Below are 24,297 nucleotides of genomic sequence, written 5' to 3'. Positions count from 1 at the left end.
CAGAAGCTACCCAGAGTGGCTGGACAGAGCACCGTGGCACCCGGGGTACATCTGAGAACAAGACTCAAAGGGTTTCAAGGAGCCGACAGGAGCCCCCTCTTTTCCGATCCTTCCCAGCGCCGGCCGGCCTCGGCTCTCCGGGGCAGCCCCGCCGTCTGGCAGCAGCCCGGGAGAGACATGCTGTTTTGTTTAAATCCTCCACATTCTTTGCCATTTCCCCATTGGCCGGATGGGGCTACCCTCCCCGCCGCGACGGCTGCTGATGTCAGCTGCGCTCGCTCCTCCCGCACCCACCTCCCCAGCCCAAGGCACACCGCAGCTCGGCGCCGACTCTCCGGCCCCGGCGAGGTGGCTGCAAACTCGCGGGCACGCACGGCGCTCGGGGATCCGGACTCGGGGGAGGGGACGCGCGCGGAAGGCGCCAGCTTCCTCCCGCCCGCCCGCCCGCCCCTCGCAGGCGCGAGCCGAGGTCGGAGGAACCCGGAGCCCCAGCCCCGCAGAAGCCGAGCGGCCGCGGCGGCGGAGGCTTCCCTTTTCTCACCCAGCGAGACCCTGGAGCGCCTCGGCGACCGGCCTTAAAAAGAGAAGGAAATCTTGTTTACCGCCGGGGAGCACAGCCGTTCGAGCCTTTGTCTGAAAAGTCAGCATCTCTGGCTCTGGCTGCAACGTGTGCTCGGTGACATTCGCCTTGGGAAGACCGGCCGGAAAAGGGGGCGGGGGGAAGTCGCCAGGTTAAGATCTGGTTTCAGAGGCGGATCGAGAGGGTGACTTTTGTGTATTCCGTGTAATTTTGGGGGACCTCGTGGTTTGTTGTTGTTTTTTCTTTTTTTTTTTCCCTCCGTCGCCCGCCGACGGGCATGTCCTGATCTGGCTTCCGCTCCTGCTGCCCGGGGCTGCCGATCAGATTGGTTTCCAGTGGGTCTCCCTCCCTCTCTGACTTTGCAACACCGCGTTCCAGGCGGGTCGACCTCGGCTAGGAAGGAGGCGGGGGAGCCGCGAACACCCGGACCCAAACCTTGACATGCTCTCGGGCGGAGAGGAGGAAGCCAGGAACTGAGCGCACCGCCCGGGGGGCTGCCTCGCCGACCGGCTCCAAGCACGGGGCTCCCGGCGCTCAGCTCTGCGCCTGGGCGGCAGCCTTGTTGATCTGGGGGTGCCCCCACCCCTGCCCCGCCCGCTTCCTGCCTCGGAGGTCCGTGGCCGGCAGGATCATGCTGCTGAAGGAGTACCGGATCTGCATGCCGCTCACCGTGGACGAGGTAAGCGCCGCGCCGGGCCTGGCCTCGCCCGCTCCCGGTCCCCGGCTCCGGGGCGCCGCTTCCCGCCGCCGCTTCCCGCCAGCGGGTCCACTGCGGACGGCGGGGAAAACCCTGGTGGAACATTGCCTCCCAAATCCGGAGGCTGGAGGGGGAGGAGGAGGGGAGTTGCTGCTTCCACTTGTCACCCCAGCAAGGAGAGTAACGTTGGGTGGGGCGGTGGACTGCAGGTGGGTTCTTTGGGGGCATCCAGAATTCGGATAGCTGAGGATCAGAATGCGCCAAAGGGAGTTGGTCGTCCCCTCCCTCCAATTAAGAAAATAAAAAAAAGCAAACCCAAGAGCTCCAAGCACACCCTGGTAGCGCAACCCTGGGGGGTGTGCATCCCGTTCCTGTCGTGGACCCGGGTTCCCCTCCCGCCCACCACTAGAAGGTTGGGGTAAGGGAGCAGTCCTTCGCCCTTGGGATTTGGAGGGCCCGGGTCCCGCTTGGGGGCACCTCGGAATCCTAGGGGAGGGGGGGTCCATTTGGACTCAGACCCCTTGCCATCGCCGCCAGCCTGGGCGCCGCTCCAGCCACGCCCGTGCTTCGAGGCTCGGGACCCTGGCCTCGCCTCGACCTTTCTCTAACCGCCTGGCTGGGAAACTTTGTGCGTGTCTTGTTTCTCGGGCCGCGGGGAGAGCAGTCTGCGGGCGAGCGGGGAGCGGCGGGGACTGCGGCGCGGCCACAGAGGGGCGCTGTAGCACGCGGGTGCCGGCCGGGCCCCCCGGCTCTCGGGTCCCCCAGCTGTAGGGCTAGGGGCGGGGGACTCTTCCTGGACTCGTCCTCCACCGGCCGCTCAGGTTGCTTTCCCCGGATCCGCACACCTCGTCCCCGCCAAGCGGCAAGCTCTATCATTCAGGAAGCGATGACTCAGTGAGGATTATTCAGGCCCGGCTTCCCTTTATTCCCCCTCTGCCTCCCTACCTTTTTGGTGATTTCACAATTGCTTAGCGCCTGTCCGGGGACTGCGAGGGAGCTTGAAGCCAATCAGGGCAATTTGAAACTTAACTAATGTGGTTTGGTGTGACAACACGCGTGATACCGACGACCCAAACCGTATTTATGTTTAAATACAGTGCCCTTAATCTCTCACTGCTTTGGGGAAGGGGCAAGGTGCTTTGGGAGAGAAAAAGATTTTTAACTAAGAACGTGGTGTGCTCCCAAGGGACTTGTCTGCATGTGTCATCTGGAGCAAGTGTTAAGACCCACAGTACACTCCAAGGCAAGATCAAAGTAGCTCCGCGTTTGCAAAATGTATCCGAGGGAGGCTGACTGCCAAAAAGAGATCAGCCCCCCCATCCAGTGAACACCCGAGCAGCGCGGTTCTGTGACTTTGGAGGAGACAGCATTTGAGCAAGGTCCTTGAAGGATGGATGCCATGTAGGTAGGCAGACCGTGTACATCCTGTGGAGAAGCAGCACCCAGCTCTGTGGACAGTGGGGCGGGGAATGAATGAAACTGGTTAACCAAAGCAATTTTAGGAATTGTTGAGATCTTCCCAACCCCTGAGTCGCTAAGCTGGAGTAGTTCAGCTTGGAGGTATGTCTGCTTCCCCTCCATCTCCTCCTAATGACTTTTTTTTATTGAGAGGAGTTTGGGATCTCCGGGCAATGCTGGTATGGCATGAAATGCCCAGCAAGGCAGGTGATAGTCAAGAAAGTAGCCAACTCTAGAATCATCTATACCATCTGCGACGTCTCTTTATTCTGGTTGGTTCCCTTTTCAGACTTTGCCTTGAATCCTCAGGCACCACCGCTCTTTGTACACTTTTTTTTTTTTGGTACTGAAATAACTAGTTTTGGTGTGAAGTAATCTTGAGTGGTATAGGTGGAGGCCCTGCTTTCCTTAGTGGGCAAATGAAATGAGGCCAGGCCTATAACATAATGTATAATTATAGCTTACTTAATGTATCATCCATTTGGACCAAAGCGTGATTCAGTATCTGAAAGGTCATATTCCAAAGTAGTTTTCTTCTTTGTTAGAGAAACAGAAGGGCGGTTTAGGTTGAGAGAGGTTTCCAAGTGGAAGGATTCAGATTAATCAAATCATGATGCGTGAGGACAGGAGGCCCAGCTTACCAGAGCTTAGACTCCTAAGGTCTGACCAGTAGTGAACCCCACAATCTCCACCATCCACCTTAGCACTATGTCTTCCTAACCTTAACACTGAAAACTGGGGAAGCAACTGATGTGTCTTCAAAGAAGACAATTGTTGGGGTTTTTCTGGTGGTCCAGTGGTGAAGTATCCACCTGCCAATGCAGGGGATACAGGTTCAATCCCTAGTCCGGGAAGATCCCACATGCATCTAAGCCCACGAGCCACAACTACTGAGTCAGCGCTCCAGAGCCCACAAGCCTCAACTACTGAAGCTGGCTCGCCTAGAGCCAGTGTTTTGCAACAAGAGACGCCATCGCAAAGAGAAGCTCACACACCTCAGCAAAGAGTAGCCCCCCACTCTCCGCAATTAGAGAAAGCCCACCTGCAGCAATGAGGACCTAGTGCAGCCAAAAATAAATGAGTAAATATATTAAAAAAAAAGAAGAAGAAAATTGCCACTAGCTTAATAGACTTTTGGAAGCCTCACTTTTGCTACAACTCTTTTCTTTTTTTAATAAAACAATTTTGGCCTCATCTCACATGCCATGGGACCTTTGTTCCCTAACCAGGAATTGAACCTGTGCCCTTTGCATCAGATGGGAAGAATCTTAACCATTGGACTGCCAGGGAAGTCTCCTTGCTACAACTCTTGATTTGCTTTGGGCCAATTCAGCGTATGTTTTAGGACTTATCTCTGTTCTAACCACCACATTAATTAGTAGCAATGTCCATACTTTAAAAAATTAGGCAAACGACCGTGTTTTGGAAAGTCATCAAAAGAACCAACACTGTATGTCTGTTCTTTTTCCCTGGCCTTATCTCATTTAACTCCTGGTAGAAGGGAGCAGAAGGTGGACTGGTGTGTTGCCCACATTTTACAGATGAGTGAACCATGGTTCAGAAAGGCTAAGTAATGTGTGCCAGGCCGAACAGCTAGTTACTAGCCAAACTAAAACCAGACCATGGTTTAAAAAAAAACAAAAACCATTAGTATTTGTTTCTCCTTACTCAGCTTTTTGTCTGTTACTCATATTTAATCCAGCAAAAAGAAAACAAAAATTTCTTGAAAATTAGCAGTGTCAACTAAATGAAAAACCAAAGGCCTTCTGAACGAGTATAGAGAATACTGGTTTCTAATGTTTCACTCACCTTATTTTGACTCATAAAATGTTCCCTAGTTCCAGGAAACAAGAATAGCTCTAAGAGATCAAGCAAATAAAGCTGAATTACCATCTAGCTCAGAGTGTTGGTGTTTTGTGTTTTAGACATTCATATTCAGAGTAAAGAACTATAAGACGTAACATCCCATAGATTCATTTTAACTTAAAAAAAACCCACTTCATTGGAATATTCTCCTCATTTATGTTCAGTGTTGTTGTCTCTGAACTAAATATAAGCCTGTTGGAAAGTTCTAAACAGCAGAGGTCCCTAGGGGCCAATAGTTGCCTGTAAAGAGACAGTTGTCTTTGTGTTTATTTGAAACATTTGGTGATAGAAATTGTAGAATTTTAGACTTGGAAGGGCTATTACAGATGGTCTAGAGTTGACCCATTTCATTTTGTGGAAAAGAAGACTAGCGCTTTAGAAGGTACAGTCAGTTGCCCGTCTCATAGCCAAGGTCAAGGTCCAGGCCAGAACTCGGAGCAAAGCTCTTTTTGTTACAAGCCAGGGATTCTCTCACTTCCCCCTCTGGGATTCCTTGTTGGAAGGAAATATCCTAAACTGGATGCGTGAATTAGTCTGTAGTGGGAAAGGTGGGTTGGAGACTCAGACATTGTCTCATTAGGGGAATTTTAGGAGTTTGTCAGCTGCCTGGAAAAGGGTCCAGCGGCTCTCTTTGAAGCTGCTTTTGTATAATAAGCCCACTGATTTTCCTTAGATTGTATTTTTATTTGAATGTGTGACTTGATGGAGATTATGGTGGAGTTCAAGGCCTTCCCTCCCAAGCCACTCCTGGATGCTGCCACTGATCCCAGCATCTGACATGAATCCCCAACTGCGTCTTCAGGACTCGGTGGAACACGGTCTGATCACTCCTCTCTGACAGGTCCTTATCAGTAAGATAAGCATCTTCCAAGAGCTAAGCACGTCCCAGTATGATCTAAGGCGGGAATCTTTTCAAGTTCATTGCTCATTTTGGTGTTAACACTTCCTGTTCTGACTGCATCAGCGTTAATATCTGGGATTTATTTGTGGTCTTCAGGGATTTGATGCACAATGAAAAACTCCCCCTCCATGAGTTTGAGCAAACTCTGGGAGATAGTGGAGGACAGGGAAGCCTGGCGTGTTGCAGTCCATGGGGTTGCAAAGAGTCGGACACGACTTAGTGAGACTCAACAACAACAACCCCTCCAAGAAAGAAGAAAGAGAGAGAGGGGAAAAAAAGCACTCAGCTTTTTAACAGAATATCATTGTGTTCTTTGTCCTGGCAGGGAGCCAGTGCACTTTATCCAGGCTCCCCCAAGTCCCTGGAGAATCTTCTTGCGTACATTTCTGAGAACAGATTTGGGATCCGGGTGGTGCTGTCTCTGGAATGACATAAATGAAGATGCCAGAATGACCATCAGTGCTCCTTCCGCTCCGTTTTAAAGGATTTTCGTGAAATGCATCTGCAAACCTATTGGGGCAGAAATTCTTTAAGAAAAGAGGTTTTAAGTACGATATTTTCATCAACACTTTGTCTTCTGTACAAGGTGGTACCCTGAAGTGTAAAGGAGAAAGACCCCCTGGATTAATCTCATAGACCTTCTCCAAGGTTCCTCATAAACATAATTTTGGGAAAAAAAATTTTTTAAGAATGAGCACTATTTTGACTCTTTTTTTTTTTTTTCCCCTGTTAGCTTCATTGGGAGGGACCCAGGCCAGGGTCAATTTTTGCGCAGTCTTGGTAGCTTCTCTTGCCTGATTCACAGTTCGGGAATTGTGTTGCTGGTGGCTTCCCGTGGGTGCATACTTAGTCCCTCAGTTGTGTCTGACTCTTTGTGACCCCATGGACTGTAACCCATCAGGCTCCTCCTCTGTCCATGGGATTCTGCAGACAAGAATACTGGAGTGGCTAGCCATTTCCTTCTCCAGGGGATCTCCCGTATCCTGGGATCGAACCCATCTCCTGCATTAGCAGGCAGATTCTTTACCGTCTGAGCTACCATGGCGGCCCAGCTGTCTCCTGAAGCTCCCTTCTTGGTCGTGAGGGTCACCCAGGAAGTGGGGGGGAGTGGTTAATGGATCAGTGCAAACCTTTCACCACTAATGGAACAGGCGACCGGAGCAGATGCTCTCTTCCTGGTTGGTCAGTGAAAGTGATTTTCTGGAGAAAGAGCACTGCATTTTCCCTGTGATTTGAGTGTGAATGCCTCCTATGAAACAGATTCTGGGCCTTGAAAGAAAAAAAGATAGCATGCTATTGTTAACAAAACTCTATCTAAAAGTGGGTAGTAATTAACAAAGGCATGGGACGAGTTCCGAAGGCTCTTAAAAATCGACTTCAGAACCCTGTGTCTGATTGAGTATAACTGGTACTAAGAGAAAGGGAGGCATCTTCATTTCAGAAGCCTCTCATTTCAGGTGAATGGAAAATACTATTTTTTATAAGTAGTTTTTTTTTTTAAGTCTATTTTCAACACTATCTTGCTCCAGAGTGTCAATCAGGGAAGTGTTTGTGTACACGTGTGTGTGTGTGTGTGTGTGTTGGGTGGAGGGCTCACAAAGATGGTTTTTTTAAAAAATGTAAAAGTGTGTGCACAGTGACAGGCAGTAAATGTGTTTTTCAGGGGCGGCAGTTACTGGAAAAGTACGTCGAGCTTCATTGCTTTAGGTGCCTGAGTGAGGACACAGGTGCCCTGGCCAACCTCTCTGGGCTCTGCCCTGCTTTCTGTTGCCTGGAGGTCTGTGTAGTCAAGTAACTCAGAACATTTTTTTGAAAACTATCTAACACTTCTGCCTCTGTTGAGAGAAAAAGACAGATACAGAAAACAGCTGATTCGTAGCAGGAAGTCACGAAGGTTTTTCAGATCTTTAGCAAATTCAGCTCACTGGGAGATGAAAAAAAATGAATTTCAGATTGCAGATGGCCGACTGTCTGCCCTTTGTGTCTCGTGCTTGAAATCAGAAATTATGTTGTATTCCTAAGTGGAGATTTTTTGTAGGCTACAGGGCAGATGGAGTCCAAGTGTGCTGTAGCTATTAAAACTGGAAGACGGTTTTGTATCTGGAAAACTTAAAGTTTGAAAAAATTATCTTGGAAGCTTGATTTTTCATACTGTCTACCCTCCAACTTAGGCTTCCCAGGTGGTTCGGTGGTAAAGAATCCACCTGCTAATGCAGGAACCCCAGGAGATCTGAGTTCGATCCCAGGGTAGGGAAGATGCCCTGGAGGAGGAAATGGCAACCCAGTCCAGTATTCTTGCCTGGATAATCCCATGGACAGAGGAGCCTGGAGGGCTACCGTCCATGGGTTCACAAAGAGTCAGACACAACTCAGCGGCTGAGCACACACATACCCTCCAACTTAGAAAACCTTGAAAAGAAAGTCGCTCAGTCGTGTCTGACTGTTTGCAACCCCATGGACTGTAGCCTGCCAGGCTCCTCTGTCCATGGAATTCTCCAGGCCAGAATACTGGAGTGGGTAGCTGTTCCCTCCTCCAGGGGATCTTCCCAACCCAGGTCTCTTGCATTGCGAGCGGATTCTTTACCATCTTGAGCCACCAGGGAAGCCTGACAAAAACGTATTAACAATTTATACAAATGGGAGCTCAGGGGCGCACACCTCCAGGGGGCGCACTTTCCACGGAACCTAATGGGTATAGTGCAATGTGATGACCCTGCAGCTGACCAGCTCCCTTTGTTAGTCCTCTCAAACTCCTCAGAGCCTGTCGCTGTCATGTGTTAACACTTGAGAGGTTATGGTGGTCTTGCAGGTTTACAAGTGGGCATGTTACCTCCTTAGAGATGTCTTTCCTGTCCACTCCATATAAAATAGTTTCCCCCTTTCATGCGCTATCTTCACACATATTTCCTCTGTAGTATTTATCTTTTTTGCTTTTACATTTATCTTAATCTGTACTGATTTCTTTACTTCTTTGTCATCCATCTCCATCACTGTCTTTTCAACATGTGATCCACAGAAGAAAATACTGACAAGATCTTTTAACTTATTTTCCTTTAAAATTTTAAAAATATTTAATTATTTTATTTATTTATTTGGCTGTGCTGGCTCTTAGTGGCAACACTCAGGATCTTCGATCTTTGTTGCGGCATGCGGAGTCTTTAGTTGGAGCATGTGGGATCTAGTTCCCTGACCAGGGATTGAACTCAGGCCCCTTGCTTTGGGAGTGTAGAGTCTTAGCCACTGGACCACCAGGGAAATCCCTTAACTAATTTTTCTTCCATGTAAAGTCTTTGAAATCTGGTGTATGTTTTCCATTTGCAGCACATTTCAGTTCCCACTAACCACTTTATAGTGCTCAAAGGCCATATATAGCTGGTGGCTCCATATTGGATAGGGCAACGCTGGTGCTTAAACCTTGGATCTGGCACACAGCAAATGCTTGCTGCATGCATAGATGAAAGAAGCTGAGAAGAATAGGAACCTTTTAGGAAATCTGACCCTCGATGTTTACCTTCACACTTTTTTTTTTTCCCACTTCAGCTTTATACCTCTTGAAATGTTGCAAACTAGAGATTCCTTTTTATTAAGAAGCCTCCTCATTTTAAAATTCCACAGCAATGCCTCTTAGAAATTTGAGGCTGGTCATTCCTGAGAGTTAATGTAATCTGTCTGCCTTCCTCCTAATTCTTGGAGGAGTGTATACTCAGTATCTATTGCCGTGCAACAAATTTTCACAAACTTTGTGGCTTCCAACAATACCCCCTTCTTATCTCACAGTCTTTGAGGATCAGAAAACCGTGTGACTGGATTCTCTGCTGAGGGTCTCACAGGGTTGATATCAAGCTGCATTTTCTCCTGGAACCTGGAGTCCTCTTCCAAGTTCACGTGGTAGTTGGCAGAATTCAGTTCCTTGTGACTGGAGGACTAAGTCCTCGCTTTCTTGCTGCCCATCAGCTAGGAGCCAGCTCTTAAAGGCCACCTGCTATTTCCTGCCATGGGACCCCCTCCACAATGTGGCCGTCTGCCCCTTCAAGGCCAACAGGACAGTATTTACTGCAACTTTAAATCTCTGACTTCTTGTCTCTGACATCTACTCTTTTTAAAAAAGACTGGCCCGATAAGGTCAGATCCACCCCCATTCAGTGGGGAAGGAATTATGCATATACAGGGTGTATATGCCAAGGAGTAGGAACCTTAGGGACCATTCTGCCTACCATAGGGAAATGAGCTGAATTAAAAGTTTCTATTGGCAGATTCACAGACTTAGAGAATGAATTTATGCTTGCTGGAGTCGGGGGAGGGATTGGCATAAGGGATAGTTAGGGAGTTTGGGATGGACAGGTACACACTGTTATTTTTTAAATGGATAACCAAGAAGGACCTACTGTACACACAGGGAACTCTACTCAGTGTTACTTGGCAGCCTGGATGGGATGGGAGTTTGGGAGAGAATGGATACATGCGTATGTACGGCTGAATTCTTTTGCTGTCCCCCTGAAACAGCATTCTTAATCAGCCATGCGTGCATGCTATGTCTTCAGTTATGTCTGATTCTACGACCTATGGACTGTAGCGCACTAGGCTCCTCTGTCCATGGGATTCTCGGGGCAGAATTACTGGAGTGGATTGCCACACCTTTCTCCACAGGATCTTCCTGACCCAGGGATCAAACCTGCATCTCCTGCGGCTCCTCTTTGCAGGCAGATTCTATACCGCTGAGCCACCAGGGAACCCTTCATCAGTCATACTCCAATATGAAATAAAAAGTTTTAAAAAACAGTTTCTGTTGGAGGAAAGTAGCTATTTTTCATACCTGGGAAACTTAGAAATCTGGAAGGTTCAGGTTGGCACTGGGGCAGCATAAAAGTGTTGCTATCACAAACACTTACTGAACTCCTACTCTGCCAGGTGCTTGGCCAGATGTCAGACCAGGTGCCCAGGATAGAGGAGCAAGCAAAGCAGACACGATCCCTACCCTCTTAGAGCTTATAGTCCAGAGAACATTGGAGAGGTTCCCTCGCCATCTTAAAATAGATATTGGTGATGGTTGCACAACTCTGTGTGAATATTAAATACATTAAAAACCACTGAGTTTGGTACATAAAATATGTCTCAATAAAGCTGTTTTTTTAAAAAAAGAGATATCTATGGATTTTCCCAGCAGAATAGACGTTGATGTTCAGAGAGAGAGAGAGAGACATTGATAGCCTGGAAATTGAATTTTGAATGTGTACAGTGAAAAGTTATGGTCCCTGTCCGCAAGAAGATGACTCTGGTTATCCTGAATTTAGACAGCTTTGCAAAGGAGACCGTTCTCTTCTGCAGCAGGGTGGGGGGAAAAGCTGCCAGGTGTGGACTAGAATGACCACAATTTAGGTCAGAATTTTCTTCTTATGGGAAAAAATAGTTATCACCACTTGAGTAGCAGAGGTCGTTAGGGTACCGAGGGCTAATCATCGACATACTTCATGATCTTCAGGAACAGCCACTCTGCCCCTGAAGGGGGACAGAGGCTGGCATCGGCTATCATGAATGGAAGGAACAGTAAGTAGCTGGTGGCCTCTTGGGCTGTGGCTCCGAGTGCATTCCTCTACTTTCTCTGCATGTTGGGTGGAAAGTGACGTGTTGGCAGAATGAATCCTGGAGCACACATTCTGGAGGAGATGGTTCTAGATGGGAGTTGAGTCCTCTGCTTTATTCATCTCAGGCAGATGTCCTTAAGACTTTCCATCCTGGGCTTCATTATGAAACAGGCTAAATGGCTGTTTAAACTGTGTTTGTCAGTAGTCTCTGTCGTGCCACGTGAGGCTGGGCAAGTCTCTCAAGATGACAGAGAGTTAGAAAGAACCCCTTTCTGCCCAGGACACACTAGCTTTACCCATGACAGAGAAAGGAGTCGAGGGTCACCGGCCACTTCCTGGGTAATGGTCTGAGCAACATTATACAGTACTGTTTGTTGATTCAGAAACACGAAAGCCAGAGCTCACCAGGATTTTGACATCAAGTATAAAGTGAGTCATTTTTTCATTTCCCAGCACTCTGACAAAAGAGGCCATCTCTTAAAACTCCTTTTTAGACTTTAGTGGAAGTCGACTCATCCATCTCAACAAGTTAGTTAACATAAGTTCTTGATCAGATTTATCTAAGAGTTCTTCACTTTAAAAAAGTAATTTTTTTTTGTGCTTCTTTTAAGTTTGAGTGAAGCATGGCCTTCTAGAATTCCTGTTGTTCCTGAGCAAAGAGAAAATATCATCATCCTTTAATTTATTTAGAATTAATCTGACAATCTTCAGGGTGTTGTTTCTTTCCCAGAATGAATCATCTAGAGAAGTAAGATTGGCCAAACAAATGACAACCTGTAAGAATGCCGTTTAAGCACTTAATTTAAGCAATTAATCTCCAAAGGCTGCTCCCCACCCCATGTCATCTACAGATGCACGAGTGTGCACACACACACTCGCACACACACACACAGAGATTAGGTCTGATTATACTTGCTGTATTAAGGTCAGATCCAGGTGTTTCTGGGCATTAGTTTGTGTATTTTTACACTCCAGTTAACTGATCTGTGTATTTATTCAGAAGTAAATGTACCAACTAGGGAAAGAGAAGTCACCATGAATTTGTATGCTAATATAATTAAGGTGGGGCTTCCCAGGTGGCATTGGGGGTAAAGAATCGGCCTGCCGATGTAGGAGACACAGGTTCAATCCCTGGAATGGGGAGATCCTTTGGAGGAAAGAATGGCAACCCACTCTAGTATTCTTGCCTGGAGAATCCCATGGACGGAGGAGACTGGTGGGCTATAGTCCATGGGTTTGCAAAGAGTCAGACACAACTGAAGCAACTTAGCACAGATGCGTAATTAAGTTATTGAAGCCTTCAAATGCTTTGGGGTCTTATTTGCTGGATTATCTAGAGTTCTCCAAAGCTCTCCAATATTTTCTAGTTTTAACCATCATGATGGGATTTAATAATATTTACTTATTCTTAAAATGGCCAAGTTTCACTTATCTTTTGACTCTTACGGGAGTGTTTCCAACTGGTGTAGATGGTTTATAGAGATGGTGGTAGGGCCTCTTAATGAATATTGTGCCTATGCTTCCTGCAAAGTATCATGGAGGACTGAAGAGTCCCTAGAAAGCGCAGAATCGCACTGTTCACTTTGCCTATCTGAGCCATCTCTGTCTTCGTATCTTAGACAGATTGTGAAAGTTGCTTGTCCTGACCTCTCAGTTACAGCGGTGAGGAGCTGGGCAGTCACTCTGTGTCACAAGATCTCGGCTGAATGTGGCCTGGCAGTCACCTTGCTTTTATGTACGTAATAAAATAGCACTCTGTGCCTTGGCAATGCATATCCCATGAAACCTTTCGTGTGGAAAGTAAGAGGTTTAAAAAGTCAGTTTCAGTTTTGTATGCTTGGATTGCTCACAGTCACATTCCACATGCAAAGGAGGCAAAGAGAGAAACTACATTAACAAGCGCTTATTTCTTTAGTCCTCGTAATGATCCTGTGAGTTGGATATTATCATCCCATTTTACAGATGTGGATAATGGATGCTTGCATGGCTAGTCAGTGGCAGACCTGGATCCATGCCCATGCTGGTCAGACTGCAGAGCCCAGAGTCTTTGCTTTCCCAGTTCTGCCTTCTCTAGAATCCCAAAGCTGGAAGGAGCATTGGAGGTTATTTAGTTCTATCCCAGTAAGCACACACACACACACACACACACACACACACACACATTTCTTAAAGATTAAATAACTTGTTCAGGATTATCAAAGGAAATAATTGGGGTAAGGTAGTTTTCTTGTTCCAGGTGAGCTAACAGAGTGATCCATAAGTTTTATCTCCTATTGAACGATCAACTTTACCCAAGTATTAAACCAAGCAACATTCCCCAGTTTAACTTTGATAAATGAATCATACTCCTCTTTGAAAATAACTTTTATAGTTCATGCTCTAAAAAGAGAACCACCCCTACACTTTCAGAAATTATTCCTTTTGATGGCAGTGACACCCTTTGGCTTTTCATAGACAGCAGCAGCAGAGATGTTCACTGATGGGCTGGCTCCCATGAATTTCTCAAAATTAGTGTCTGGAAATAACAGTGGCAACAGACAAGAGCCATGCTTTGGCCACATTTCGTCGAACACCTAAAACCCTTCACATGGAGGTAACCAAATCAGGGAGTACGAAAAATGATCGAAATGTGTTGTTTGGTATACTTTCCCTTCCTGCTGAGCTGGCTGCTCCTTGGACACTTGTGTCTCGCCTTTGCCAGCATTGCCTCAGAGGCAGTTTACAAACCACACACACACAAATTCATATTGTTACTCTAGTGTCACACCTCCTGTGGGGGCTCAAATGAATTTTCTAACTTGAGAAGATTGGGTTTTTTTGACAAAGGAGCTCTAAAATATTCTTTTCAAAATTAAAAATTGTCCTCCAGAGACACTTAACATCATCAAAGTAATGAAAAAAACAAAAAAAAGCAAACAGGCCTATGTTCCACAGCAGAGATTCAAGGATGTTTCACTCTATATCGACACCAGGGAAATAAACATGGAATGCCCTAAAATGAACCATTTGAAGGGGACCCCACTTAACTGGGGGCTTCCCTGGTAGGTCTGCAGGTTAAGAATCTGCCAGCAATGCAGGAGACCCTGGTTTTCGAAAATCCCATGGAGAAGGGATAGGCTGCCCACTCCAGTATTCTTAGGTTCCCCAATGGCTCAGATAGTAAAGAATCCACCTGCAATGCAGGAGACCTGGGTTTGATCCCTGGGTTGGGAAGATCCCCTGGAGGAGGGCATGGCAACCCACTCCAGTATTCTCGCCTGGAAAACCCCCATGGACAGAGGAGCCTGGCGGGCTACGGTCCATGGGGTCACAAAGAGTCGGACACAACTCAGTGACTCAGCACAGCATGGCACCACTTAATCGGATGTGTACACTCAGGTCAATCTTTTCAAAATAATTTTTTTTTTAAATTATGGTATAACATGCATTACATAAAATTTGTCATCTTTGACCATTTTATTTAAGTGTAGAGTGTGATGGCATTAAGTGCAGTCACCCTGTAGGCCAACCATCACCACCATTCATCTTCAGAACTGTTCATCTTGCAAAACTGACACTCTGTACCTATAAACAGTAACTCTCAGCCCATGGCAACCACCTTTCTTCTCTCTGTTTATGCGCTCACTACTCTAGGGATTGGGTCAGCATTTTTTTTTTTTTTTCTTTCCTTTAAAGCATTGGTGATATTACTTTGTCATTAAACTCACATATCATTTCCTGAAACAAACTCAGTAAAACTTGAATTAACGGAAGCTAACTAGAATTTTTTTGGAATTCTCCTTTCTAAGGAGGAAAGGAGGAAAATGACAAATGGACCTGTGTCCATATTTGGGGTGGCATTAATGATTTGATTAGTGACCTATACCTTTGCAGCGACATCTGAAGTGCTTGACAGTTTTAATTCAGGAGTCCTCCTATACTGTAACTTAACAGAGAAATCACATTTTTTGTTTGAAATACTTGCTATGGAAGGAAAAAGTACTGGCATATTTTAGAAGTACTTGCAACGGAGTTGGCATTGACAAGTGTTCTATTAAAATAGAAGATAGAATAGTTGACTAATAATAATGCTTTATTCCTATACCAGGTGGAAACAGACCTGAATTGGACACTTTTTCTAAATAAAGAAGTATAGGTAAAATGTTAGCTTCTTTTTTTTTTAAAAAAAAGACGATGTTTAATTCAGGAGAAAAAAAAATTGTCATTATGACAGCTTATCAGTAAGTTAACTTTATAACATTTTCATTGTTGTCCACCCACGTAGTGATGTCAAAATCACTAGCCAACAACCTGGATTTCATTAGATTTTATAAGATTATGGTCCTGCTACTCTCAAGGAGCAGTTTGTGTGTTGGACTGTCCAAGAAAGGAGTGGGACGTTGGGACTTCCCTGGTCATCCTGTGGTTAGGACTCCGTATTTCCACTGCAGTGGGTGAGGGTTCGATCCCTGATCAGGGAACTGCGATCCTCCATGCCATGAGGTGTGACCAAAACTTAAAAAAAAAAAAAAGTCATGGTGGGTATAAAAATTTTGGTCTTCAGTCTGAGAATTTTGCAGTGTGCCAGGGACACCTTACAGATGTCTGTTTAATCTCTAATGCACTGAAAACCCAGAAAATAACTCTTGTTAAAGTAGTAATTAGCAGTTTAACCAAATAAGAAAAAAATGTGATAGATGCTTGAGAAAACAAGACTTGTAATACCTGCTTATGTGGACAGGTAGTTCCGGGAACAGGGGTTATCATTAAAGTCTAAAGTTTGTACTTGAGCCTCCTGGACATGTCTTCTGAAACGTGTTAAGTTCCCTATGGTGTGTAACCTTGTGACTTGTGCCTACATCAGGAACATTTTGCTGAACTTACCCTGGTCTAAAATAATGATGATGATGCTGCTGGAGCTGAAAAGACAAAGCCATTCACGTCACCTAACGTTTCTCCTCATTCCGGACTATTTCAGCCTCCATAAAAGTGACATGGGGGATAAAAGTGGTGTTCTCAATACCTGAAAATAGACCGTACTTTTGCTCAACAAGTTTAAAGATATGAAATAGAGTTATTTAATCCCCCCAAGCGCAAAGAGTTTGGTAGCTAGAATTGTATTTAATCACTGGGGTACAGACTGTGCTGTGTACACTGGAGACCCAAATCTTGGACTATTGAAGGTTATGATGAATACCTTTTTTTGATGTTAAGTTTTTCCTGTTCTTAAAAAGGCATCGTGCCCCAAATGAAAAACCTTTAGATTCAGGATTCAATAGTTCACCTCTTTTGGACTGTGTCTGATGGAAACTTGGATGCAGCTGAGTGTAATTATGTTTTTCAGCAGTATGACTTATAGTACTGCAGAGATGGGTGTTTCTTAAAGATTTCTTGCCAAGATTGGCTGAAAAGGAGTTTGGTGGTTGTTTTCTTAAAAAATAGTTATTAGGCTATTAGTTGTCCAAATGGAATAATCCTCCTTAAGCCTTTTCAAGAAACACACTTCCAAAAGGGTCAAATATATTTAAAACCAGCCGTTATTTACATAGTGTTCAGCCTTCTGCCTAAGCTCTTTTAATCAGCTTTTTTTAAAAAAAATGTTGGTTATGTCTGTCAGAAACCAATTTATATTTTAAAGGGATTCAGGTATATGCATGCTAAGTTGCTTCAGTCGTGTCCAGCCCTTTTCAATCCTATGGACTGTAGCCTGCCAGGCCCCCCATCCATGGGGTTCTCCAGGCAAGAATACTGGAATGGGTTGCCATTCCCTCCTCCAGGGGATCTTCCCGACCCAGGGATCAAACCTGCACCTCTTACGTCTCCTGCATGGGCAGGCAGGTTCTTTGCCGCTAGCACCACCTGGGAAGCCCCCAAAGGGGTTCAGGAATGGTTCTTATGTCAAAAGCAGCCAGAAGTTCATCCTAGAGTCATCTATTTTTCATCTGCAGAACGTTCTCGCCTCTGGACAGTCTCTTCTGTGGATCTGGAGAAGGCACAGCCCATGTGCCTTGCAGGCATCCTTCTTTGAGAATGCTTAAGAGCAAAGGAAAAAAAGAGTTAGGAGTGATGGCCAGGGCTAATGCATTGTGGTTCCAGGATGGAAGCCAGGCCAGTGTTTTGATCACTGGGTTCAGCGTCCACCTTGGGTATCTCTCAGATCTCCAGGCTGGGGTAGAACCTGTTCACCCTGATGGAGATGCTCTTTGCTGCCACCCTGAGCCCCATGACATACCTTTTGGGTGTGTCTCATCTTCAAACTGGAAGATCAGCTTTCTCTCCCTCTGTCTGGGTCTTTCTGAATGGCAGCTCAGCCATACCTTACAGAGTTCATGTTTTAAGTCCTGGTAATTGCTCCACCTCTCACAATGAGTAACATTGCTAAAATGAGGCATCACTTCCAAACGTGATTTTTCTTTCATTTTCTGCTGCCCTTCACTTTGCATTTATCTCCTGGAGCCAGAGTCCTTCTGTTGCCCTAAGTTGGGGTTTCTGGCTTCGGGTGTTGTCGTATGGTGTGGAGTTAGAAGGACTAGTTGAGGCTTTGCTGTTTGATTGTCATGGATTGATTTAAGAAGACTGGATTTTTTTGTGCCTCAGCTTCCTCAATTTTCAATACCCCTCTTTTAAAATTTTTTCGTTCTCATATAATTTTAAAGGTTACAGTTCTTTATGGTTATTACAAAGTATTGGCTATATACCCCCTGTTGTACAATACATCCTTAAGCCTAACTTACACCCCCTGGTTTGAACCTCCCACTTCCCCACTGCTATGTTGCCCCTCTCCACTGGTAACCACTAGTTTGTTCTCTGTGTCTGTGAGTCTGCTTCTTTTTTTCTTCACCAGTTTGTTGTATTTTATAGATTCCACACGTGAGCGATATCATACAGTCTTTGTCTTTGCCTTCTCTCAGTTAGCATAATGCCCCCCAAGTCCATCCGCATTGCTGCAGATGGCAAGATTTTGTTCTTTTTTATGGCTCAATAGTATTCCCATACCTGTCTTTTTGCCTCCACGAGGGTCTGATCACATGACATATAAGCCCATCTGGCCAGTGTAAGAGACAGTAATCATTGTCCATGTGTGGGTGCTGTCTGAACACCTGGTGATCATGCATTCCCTGAGCTGTGCGTGAAATGACATGATCTCATTACCTTTAAATGCCTTTATTTTAGAAATCCATCTAGTACAATAATCACTTTTGGAGTCTGTACTTTCCAAATGGCCCGTGGGAAAGAATCCCGAGGTGTCCAGGGGGATCCAAGTTTGTCCTGTGGAAACGTTATGTCATAGTAACAAATGCTTCAGGATTAGTTTATTTCCAGCCCTGCAGAGGCTATAAATTGCTTCCTAAATTTTTATTTTCCAACATCGTGATGTTTATGTTGCTATGGTGGTGTGTCTCTTGCTTGGGTTGTCAAGATTGTCATTGGAAATAGATGGGCCAAAATAACCGCTTAACAGGTGGCTGTGCTTTGTGATGTTGTTTGTAAAACTATTTTCTGAAGTCCAATGAGAGTAGATCACGCAACTGCGCCCTTTACTGTATTTTGTATTTTAGAACATTCTTTTTTGCTGTTGTTGCAACACATTTTCCTCTTTCCGTTTTCTATATAACCTTTCCCCTTTATGAAGCGGCACCAAGTGGATTTCCTGTAGTAACACAAGGCAAGATTTCAGCTCATTTTATTTAGCCGTGGCTGTCCCTTCCTTATTTTGTGTAATTGGAATCCTCCTCCTAAAAATAATCCTTCTTTTTTTAAATCTGATTCTTTTTATAGCTGATGTGCTCTTTATTTAAATAAACCTCTTTTTAATATGCCATTGATATATAAATATGTTAATACATACACATATACGTATATACACACATATTTTTATACACAGACTTCCTCCCCAATCCTGTGGACTTCCTCTGTTACTGACCTTTCAAAAATACTGAACACGGTACTCTAGAGCAAGGGTCAGTAAACTTTTTCTGTAGAAGGCCAGATAGAAATATTTTAGAGTTGCAGGCTGTAAGGTTGCAATGGCTAAACTCTGACCCTGCTACATGAAAGCAGGTGGAGACAGTACGTACATGAATGGGTATGGCTGTGTTCTGATAAAATTTTATTTATGGACCCTGAAATCTGAATTTCATGTAATTTTCACATGTCATGGAATATTTTTCTCTTGCTCTTTTTCACCCCATGCATAGCTCATGGGTCATATAAAAACAGGTGTTGGGTGTCTTCCCTAGTCCAGTGGTTAAGACCCCGTGCTCCCAATACAAGGGGCCCCCGGTTCAGTCCCTGGTTGGGGAAGTAGATCCCGCATGCCACAGGTGAAAAAAAAAAAAATGGATCCCACGTGCTGCAGCCAAGACCCAGTGCAGCTAAATAAATAAATAATAAATATTTTAAAAAAAAAAACAACAGGTGTGGGCTGGCTTGGGCTCAAGATATTGGAGGAGCAGTGCTGAAAATATGGGAAGTAGTTACTTCATCACCTTATGCTCTGTTGATGCTTGAGTATTAGCATCGTCAGTTTTGGAAGCCGCATCAGTTTTGACTGATGAGGTGATCGGTTCACCCTGGTCTTAACCATGTGACCTCCTGGCAAAGCTGTCTCTGCATCCAGATTTTTGTTTGAAATCTACAAAAACAAGCAGCCTGATAGCAACAACAACCATTATCGTAGGACTTTGAAATGTAAATGTGATGAACAGCATCTGCTGATTTCAAGTTTGACAAAATGTTTTTGGTTCATGCTTCTGTTATTTACTGTGTTAGCTAGTCCTCTTAACTTAGTGCCAGATGTGATAAGCATAGCTTTCTGTCTTGATCCAACAGCACAGCGACTTTTCAGTCACATCCAAATCCTAAAATATAGGTCATCACTGCTTACCTTGGTTGCAGAAACCAGTAAGCACTTGGGTATAGAGATGAAGCCCTCAATTATATTAATAAGATTAAGAATGGATTATTCGCTACTTCCTCATTAGTTTTAATTTTTTAAAATAAGGTTCTCATGAGATATTTTGTGAAACAGTTTAACTACAATTATAATTTACCATGCAGAGGAGAAAATTTAGTAAATGGTAAAGCCCCCCCTTTTTTTTTTAAAGTGTACAAATGTTTAATTAAAATCATATATCTGTCTATGGGAATATTTACTTAGCAAGGCTTTGGTTTTTCACAAGAGAAGGGAAAACAGAGAAGACCAACATTTATGGAACTTTCTCGTATGCCAGGACCACTGTGTTTATTACCTCATTTCATCTTTGCAGTTATCCTTCAAAGCATTAGTCACTCGGTCTTGTCCGGCTTTTTTTACCCCATGGACTGCAGCCCGCCAGGCTCCTCTCTCCATGGAATTCTCCAGGCAAGAATACTGGAGTGGGTTGCCATATCCTTCTCCAAGATCCTTCAAAGTGGATGCTTTTATCTACATTTTATAGATGTCGAACAAAGTCACCCAGAGAATCAGTGGCAGAGCTGGCTTCTGATGGACAGCACTTTGGCTACAAATTTCCATTTGCTTTCCACAGCCAAAGAGAAGTTGCCCCTCATTCTTTATCAAGTTATTTGTGTTAATTTAGATAGTTGATCCTAAAAGGGATATACGTTCCTGGAATGATATATTTCTGGAGTATATATCTGTAGAAACTGTGATATAAAATAAAAATATTGACCTTCTTAGTGGAAAGAGTATGTTCAAGTTGTAACCACTTGCATTTGCCAATCTTAGGTAAAACTGGAAACTAGAATCAATTTTCAATAACCTTACAGTGACATAAATCTTGAAGGAAGCTTAATTGTTTTTAGAAAGCTTCTGTGTTTATCTAGACTGTACCTTGTAAAAAAGGCATTTCAAGATGTCATTATATGAATATTCAGAAACTAATAGAACCTAGATGAAAATATGTGATAATCTATAGATATCATTTATGTTGGGGCTTAAAAATACATTACTTCAAGTGAAAAACAAGTCTTGGAAACAAGTTCTTTACAATTCCATGTGCTTTTAATTCCTTAGCCTGAGTCCTTAAAAGCAGATTTATAAAAGGGAGATGAAACAACTTCTCAGGATACAAATTTGAAACTCTAAAAGTATTGATATTTTAATTGTGTGAAATTGATTCTTTAATTATAGCTGGTGCTGGGAATGACAAAACCCTTGCTGAAGTTATTCCATGAGGAAGCTGGTGTTTTGGCTCTCCGGAGCTGGTGGCCACTCATGCTTTAGGTTATAAGCTCTTTGGAGGATGGTGATTGTCATGCCTCTTTCTAAAAAACGCTGCCTCTTTTTCTTTCTTTTAGTGGTGTTTTGCACACTGTGGTTTCTTAGTTAAGGTTGACTATGAATTTATGGTCATTTAACTTCAGATCATAAGTCTGTTCTCTGTGTCTGTATCTCCATTGTGCGTGCTTAGTTGCTCAGTCATGTCTGACTCTTTGTAACCCCCTGGACGTAGCTCACCAGGCTCCCCTGTCCATGGGGATTCTCCAGGCAAGAATACTGTAAGGGGTTGCCATGCCCTTCTCCAGGGGATCTTCCCAACCCAGTGACAGAACCCAGGTCTCCCACACTGCAGGCAGATTCTTTACCATCTCAGCCACTGGGGAAGCATCTTCATTGCTGCCCTGCAAGTAGGCTCATCAGTATGACCCTTCTAGATTCCATATATATGTGTTAATACGATATTTGCTTTTCTCTTTCTTACTTCACTGTGTATAATAGGCTCTGGAGTCATCCACCTCATTAGAACTGGTTCAAATGTGTTCCTTTTCATGGCTGAGTAATATTCCAGTGGATGTGTGTACCACAGCTTCTTTATCCATTCATCTGCCGATGGTGGGGTGAATTGGGAGAGTAGCATTTAAACATATACTTTACCATACATAAAATGGATAACCAGTGGGAATTTGTTGTATGATGCAGGGAGCTCAAATCTGGTGCTCTGTGACAACCTAGAGGGATGGGATGGACTGGGAGGAGGGAAAGAGGTTCAAGAGAGAGGGGACATGTGTGTACCCGTGGCTGATTCATGCTGTTGTATGGCAGAAGCCAACACAATATTGTAAAGCAATTATCCATCAGTTAAAAACTAAAATAAATTCAGATCCAATTTTTGTGTTGATTGTGGTTTGAAAAACAGGAAAAGGTTATATTAATTGCTCTTTTAAATGTTGTGTTTTCTATTGAATACTTATGAAGCAATACACCCATCTACTCATTTGCCCAGTTTAATAAGTAGAATGATAATAAGTTCATTTAGCCCTCTATGTGACCCCAACTGATCCCAGGCTCTCTATACACGTGGCATCCCAGAGGAGGTAGTCTTTAACAGCTTGCTGGGGTTTTTCTCTATTAACTTTTTGTCTTGAAATATAATTCATATAACATAGACTTCACTCTTATAATAAGTGTACAGATCAGCAGTTTTAGTATATTCACAAAATTGTGTAGCCATCACCACTCTTATTCCAGAACATTTCTACCATTCAAAAAGCAACCCTGTACCCACTGGTAATCGCCTCCCCAGCCCTTGGCAACCACTGATCTACTTTCTATCTTTACAGATTTGCGTGTTTCAGACATTTCATATAGATGGAATCATGCAATACATGGCTCTCTTTGCCTTAGCATGGCGTTTTCATGATTCCTTCATGTCGTGTGAGTCAGTACTTCATTCTTCTTTATAGCTGAATATTACTTTATTGTAGGGATATATCACATTTTGTTTTTACAGTTATCAGTTGATGGACCTTTGGATTGTTTCTACAGTTTCAGTTCTGCTGGATAGATACACCTAGAGGTGGAATTGCTGGGTCTTGTGGAAAGTCTGTTTAACTTATTGAGGAACTGCCAGAGTGTTTTCCACAGTTGATGCACTGTTTTACATTCCCACCAGTGGTGTATGAGTGTTCTAGATTCTCTGAATCCTAGCCAACACTTGTTACTTTCTTTTTTAAAAAATAACTTTTAAAAGTATTTATTTATTTGGCTGTGTAGGGTCTTGCTTGCTGCATGTGGGCTCTTTTGCTGGGGCTCATGAACTTTAGTTGTGGTGTTCCAGCTCAGTAGTTGCACCATAGAGGCTTAGTTGTTCCATGGAAGTGGGATCTTATTTCCTCAAACAGCGATGGAACCCATGTCCCCTGCATTGCAAGGTGAATTCTTGACCACTAGACCACTAGGGAAGGTCCTCCTTTCTGTCTATTTTATTCTAGTCATCCTTAGTGGGTGTGCAGTTGGAGCTCAGTGTGGTTTTGAGGATGAGATGGCTGGATGGCATCACCGACTCGATGGACATGAGTTTGAGTGAACTCCGGGAGATGGTGATGGACAGGGAGGCCTGGCGTGCTGAGATTCATGGGGTCGCAAAGAGTCAGGCACGACTGAGTGACTGAACTGAACTGAACTGAATGACGAGTAATCCGTCTAGTCAAGGCTATGGTTTTTCCAGTGGTCATGTATGGATGTGAGAGTTGGACTGTGAAGAAAGCTGAGCACCGAAGAATTGATGCTTTTGGACTGTGGTGTTGGAGAAGACTCTTGAGAGTCCCTTGGACTGCAAGGAGATCCAACCAGTCCATTCTAAAGGAAATCAGTCCTGGGTGTTCATTGGAAGGACTGATGCTGAAACTGAAACTCCAATCCTTTGGCTACCTCATGCGAAGAGTTGACTCATTGGAAAAGACTCTGATGCTGGGAGGGGTTGGGGGCAGGAGGAGAAGGGGATGACAGAGGATGAGATGGCTGGATGGCATCACCAACTCAATGGGCATAAGTTTGAATGAACTCTGGGAGTTGGTGATGGACAGGGAAGCCTGGCATGCTGCAATTCATGGGGTCGCAAAGAGTTGGACATGACTGAGTCACTGAACTGAACTGAACTGAATGATGAGTAATACTGGACATCTTTTCTTGGGCCTATTGGCTATTTGCATATCTTTGGACACATTTCTATTCAGGTTACGTTGTCCTTTTATTGTTGGGTTCTCAGAGTTCTTTCTGTATTCTGGATGTTAGACCCTTATCAGGTAACATGATTTGCAAAAATATTCTCACATTCTGTGGGTTGCTTTTCCACTTTCTTGATAATGTCCTTTGAAGGGAAACAGTTTTAAATTTTTATTAAGTTCAAGTTATCTCCTTTTTCTTTGATTTCTTGTGCTTTGGGTGTAATATTTAAGAAATCATTCCCTAATCCAATATCATAAAGATTTATACTTATGTTTTCTAAGA

General features: G+C 44.3%; 1 protein-coding gene across 1 annotated transcript in view; it reads left to right on the top strand.

The window, feature by feature from the left end:
- Nucleotides 1-322: 322 nt before the first annotated feature.
- PITPNC1 (phosphatidylinositol transfer protein cytoplasmic 1) overlaps nucleotides 323-24,297 on the top strand; it is a 262,838-nt gene continuing 238,863 nt past the window's right edge. The window contains exon 1 of the mRNA XM_015098883.4: nucleotides 323-1,259. Coding sequence (XP_014954369.1) covers nucleotides 1,212-1,259 — 48 coding nt within the window. The 5' untranslated portion in view covers nucleotides 323-1,211. The remainder of the gene's footprint in view (nucleotides 1,260-24,297) is intronic.

The sequence above is a fragment of the Ovis aries genome, chromosome 11, assembly GCF_016772045.2.
Source record: "Ovis aries strain OAR_USU_Benz2616 breed Rambouillet chromosome 11, ARS-UI_Ramb_v3.0, whole genome shotgun sequence".
Lineage (NCBI taxonomy): Eukaryota > Metazoa > Chordata > Mammalia > Artiodactyla > Bovidae > Ovis > Ovis aries.
This window is presented reverse-complemented; position numbering and strand designations above follow the sequence as displayed.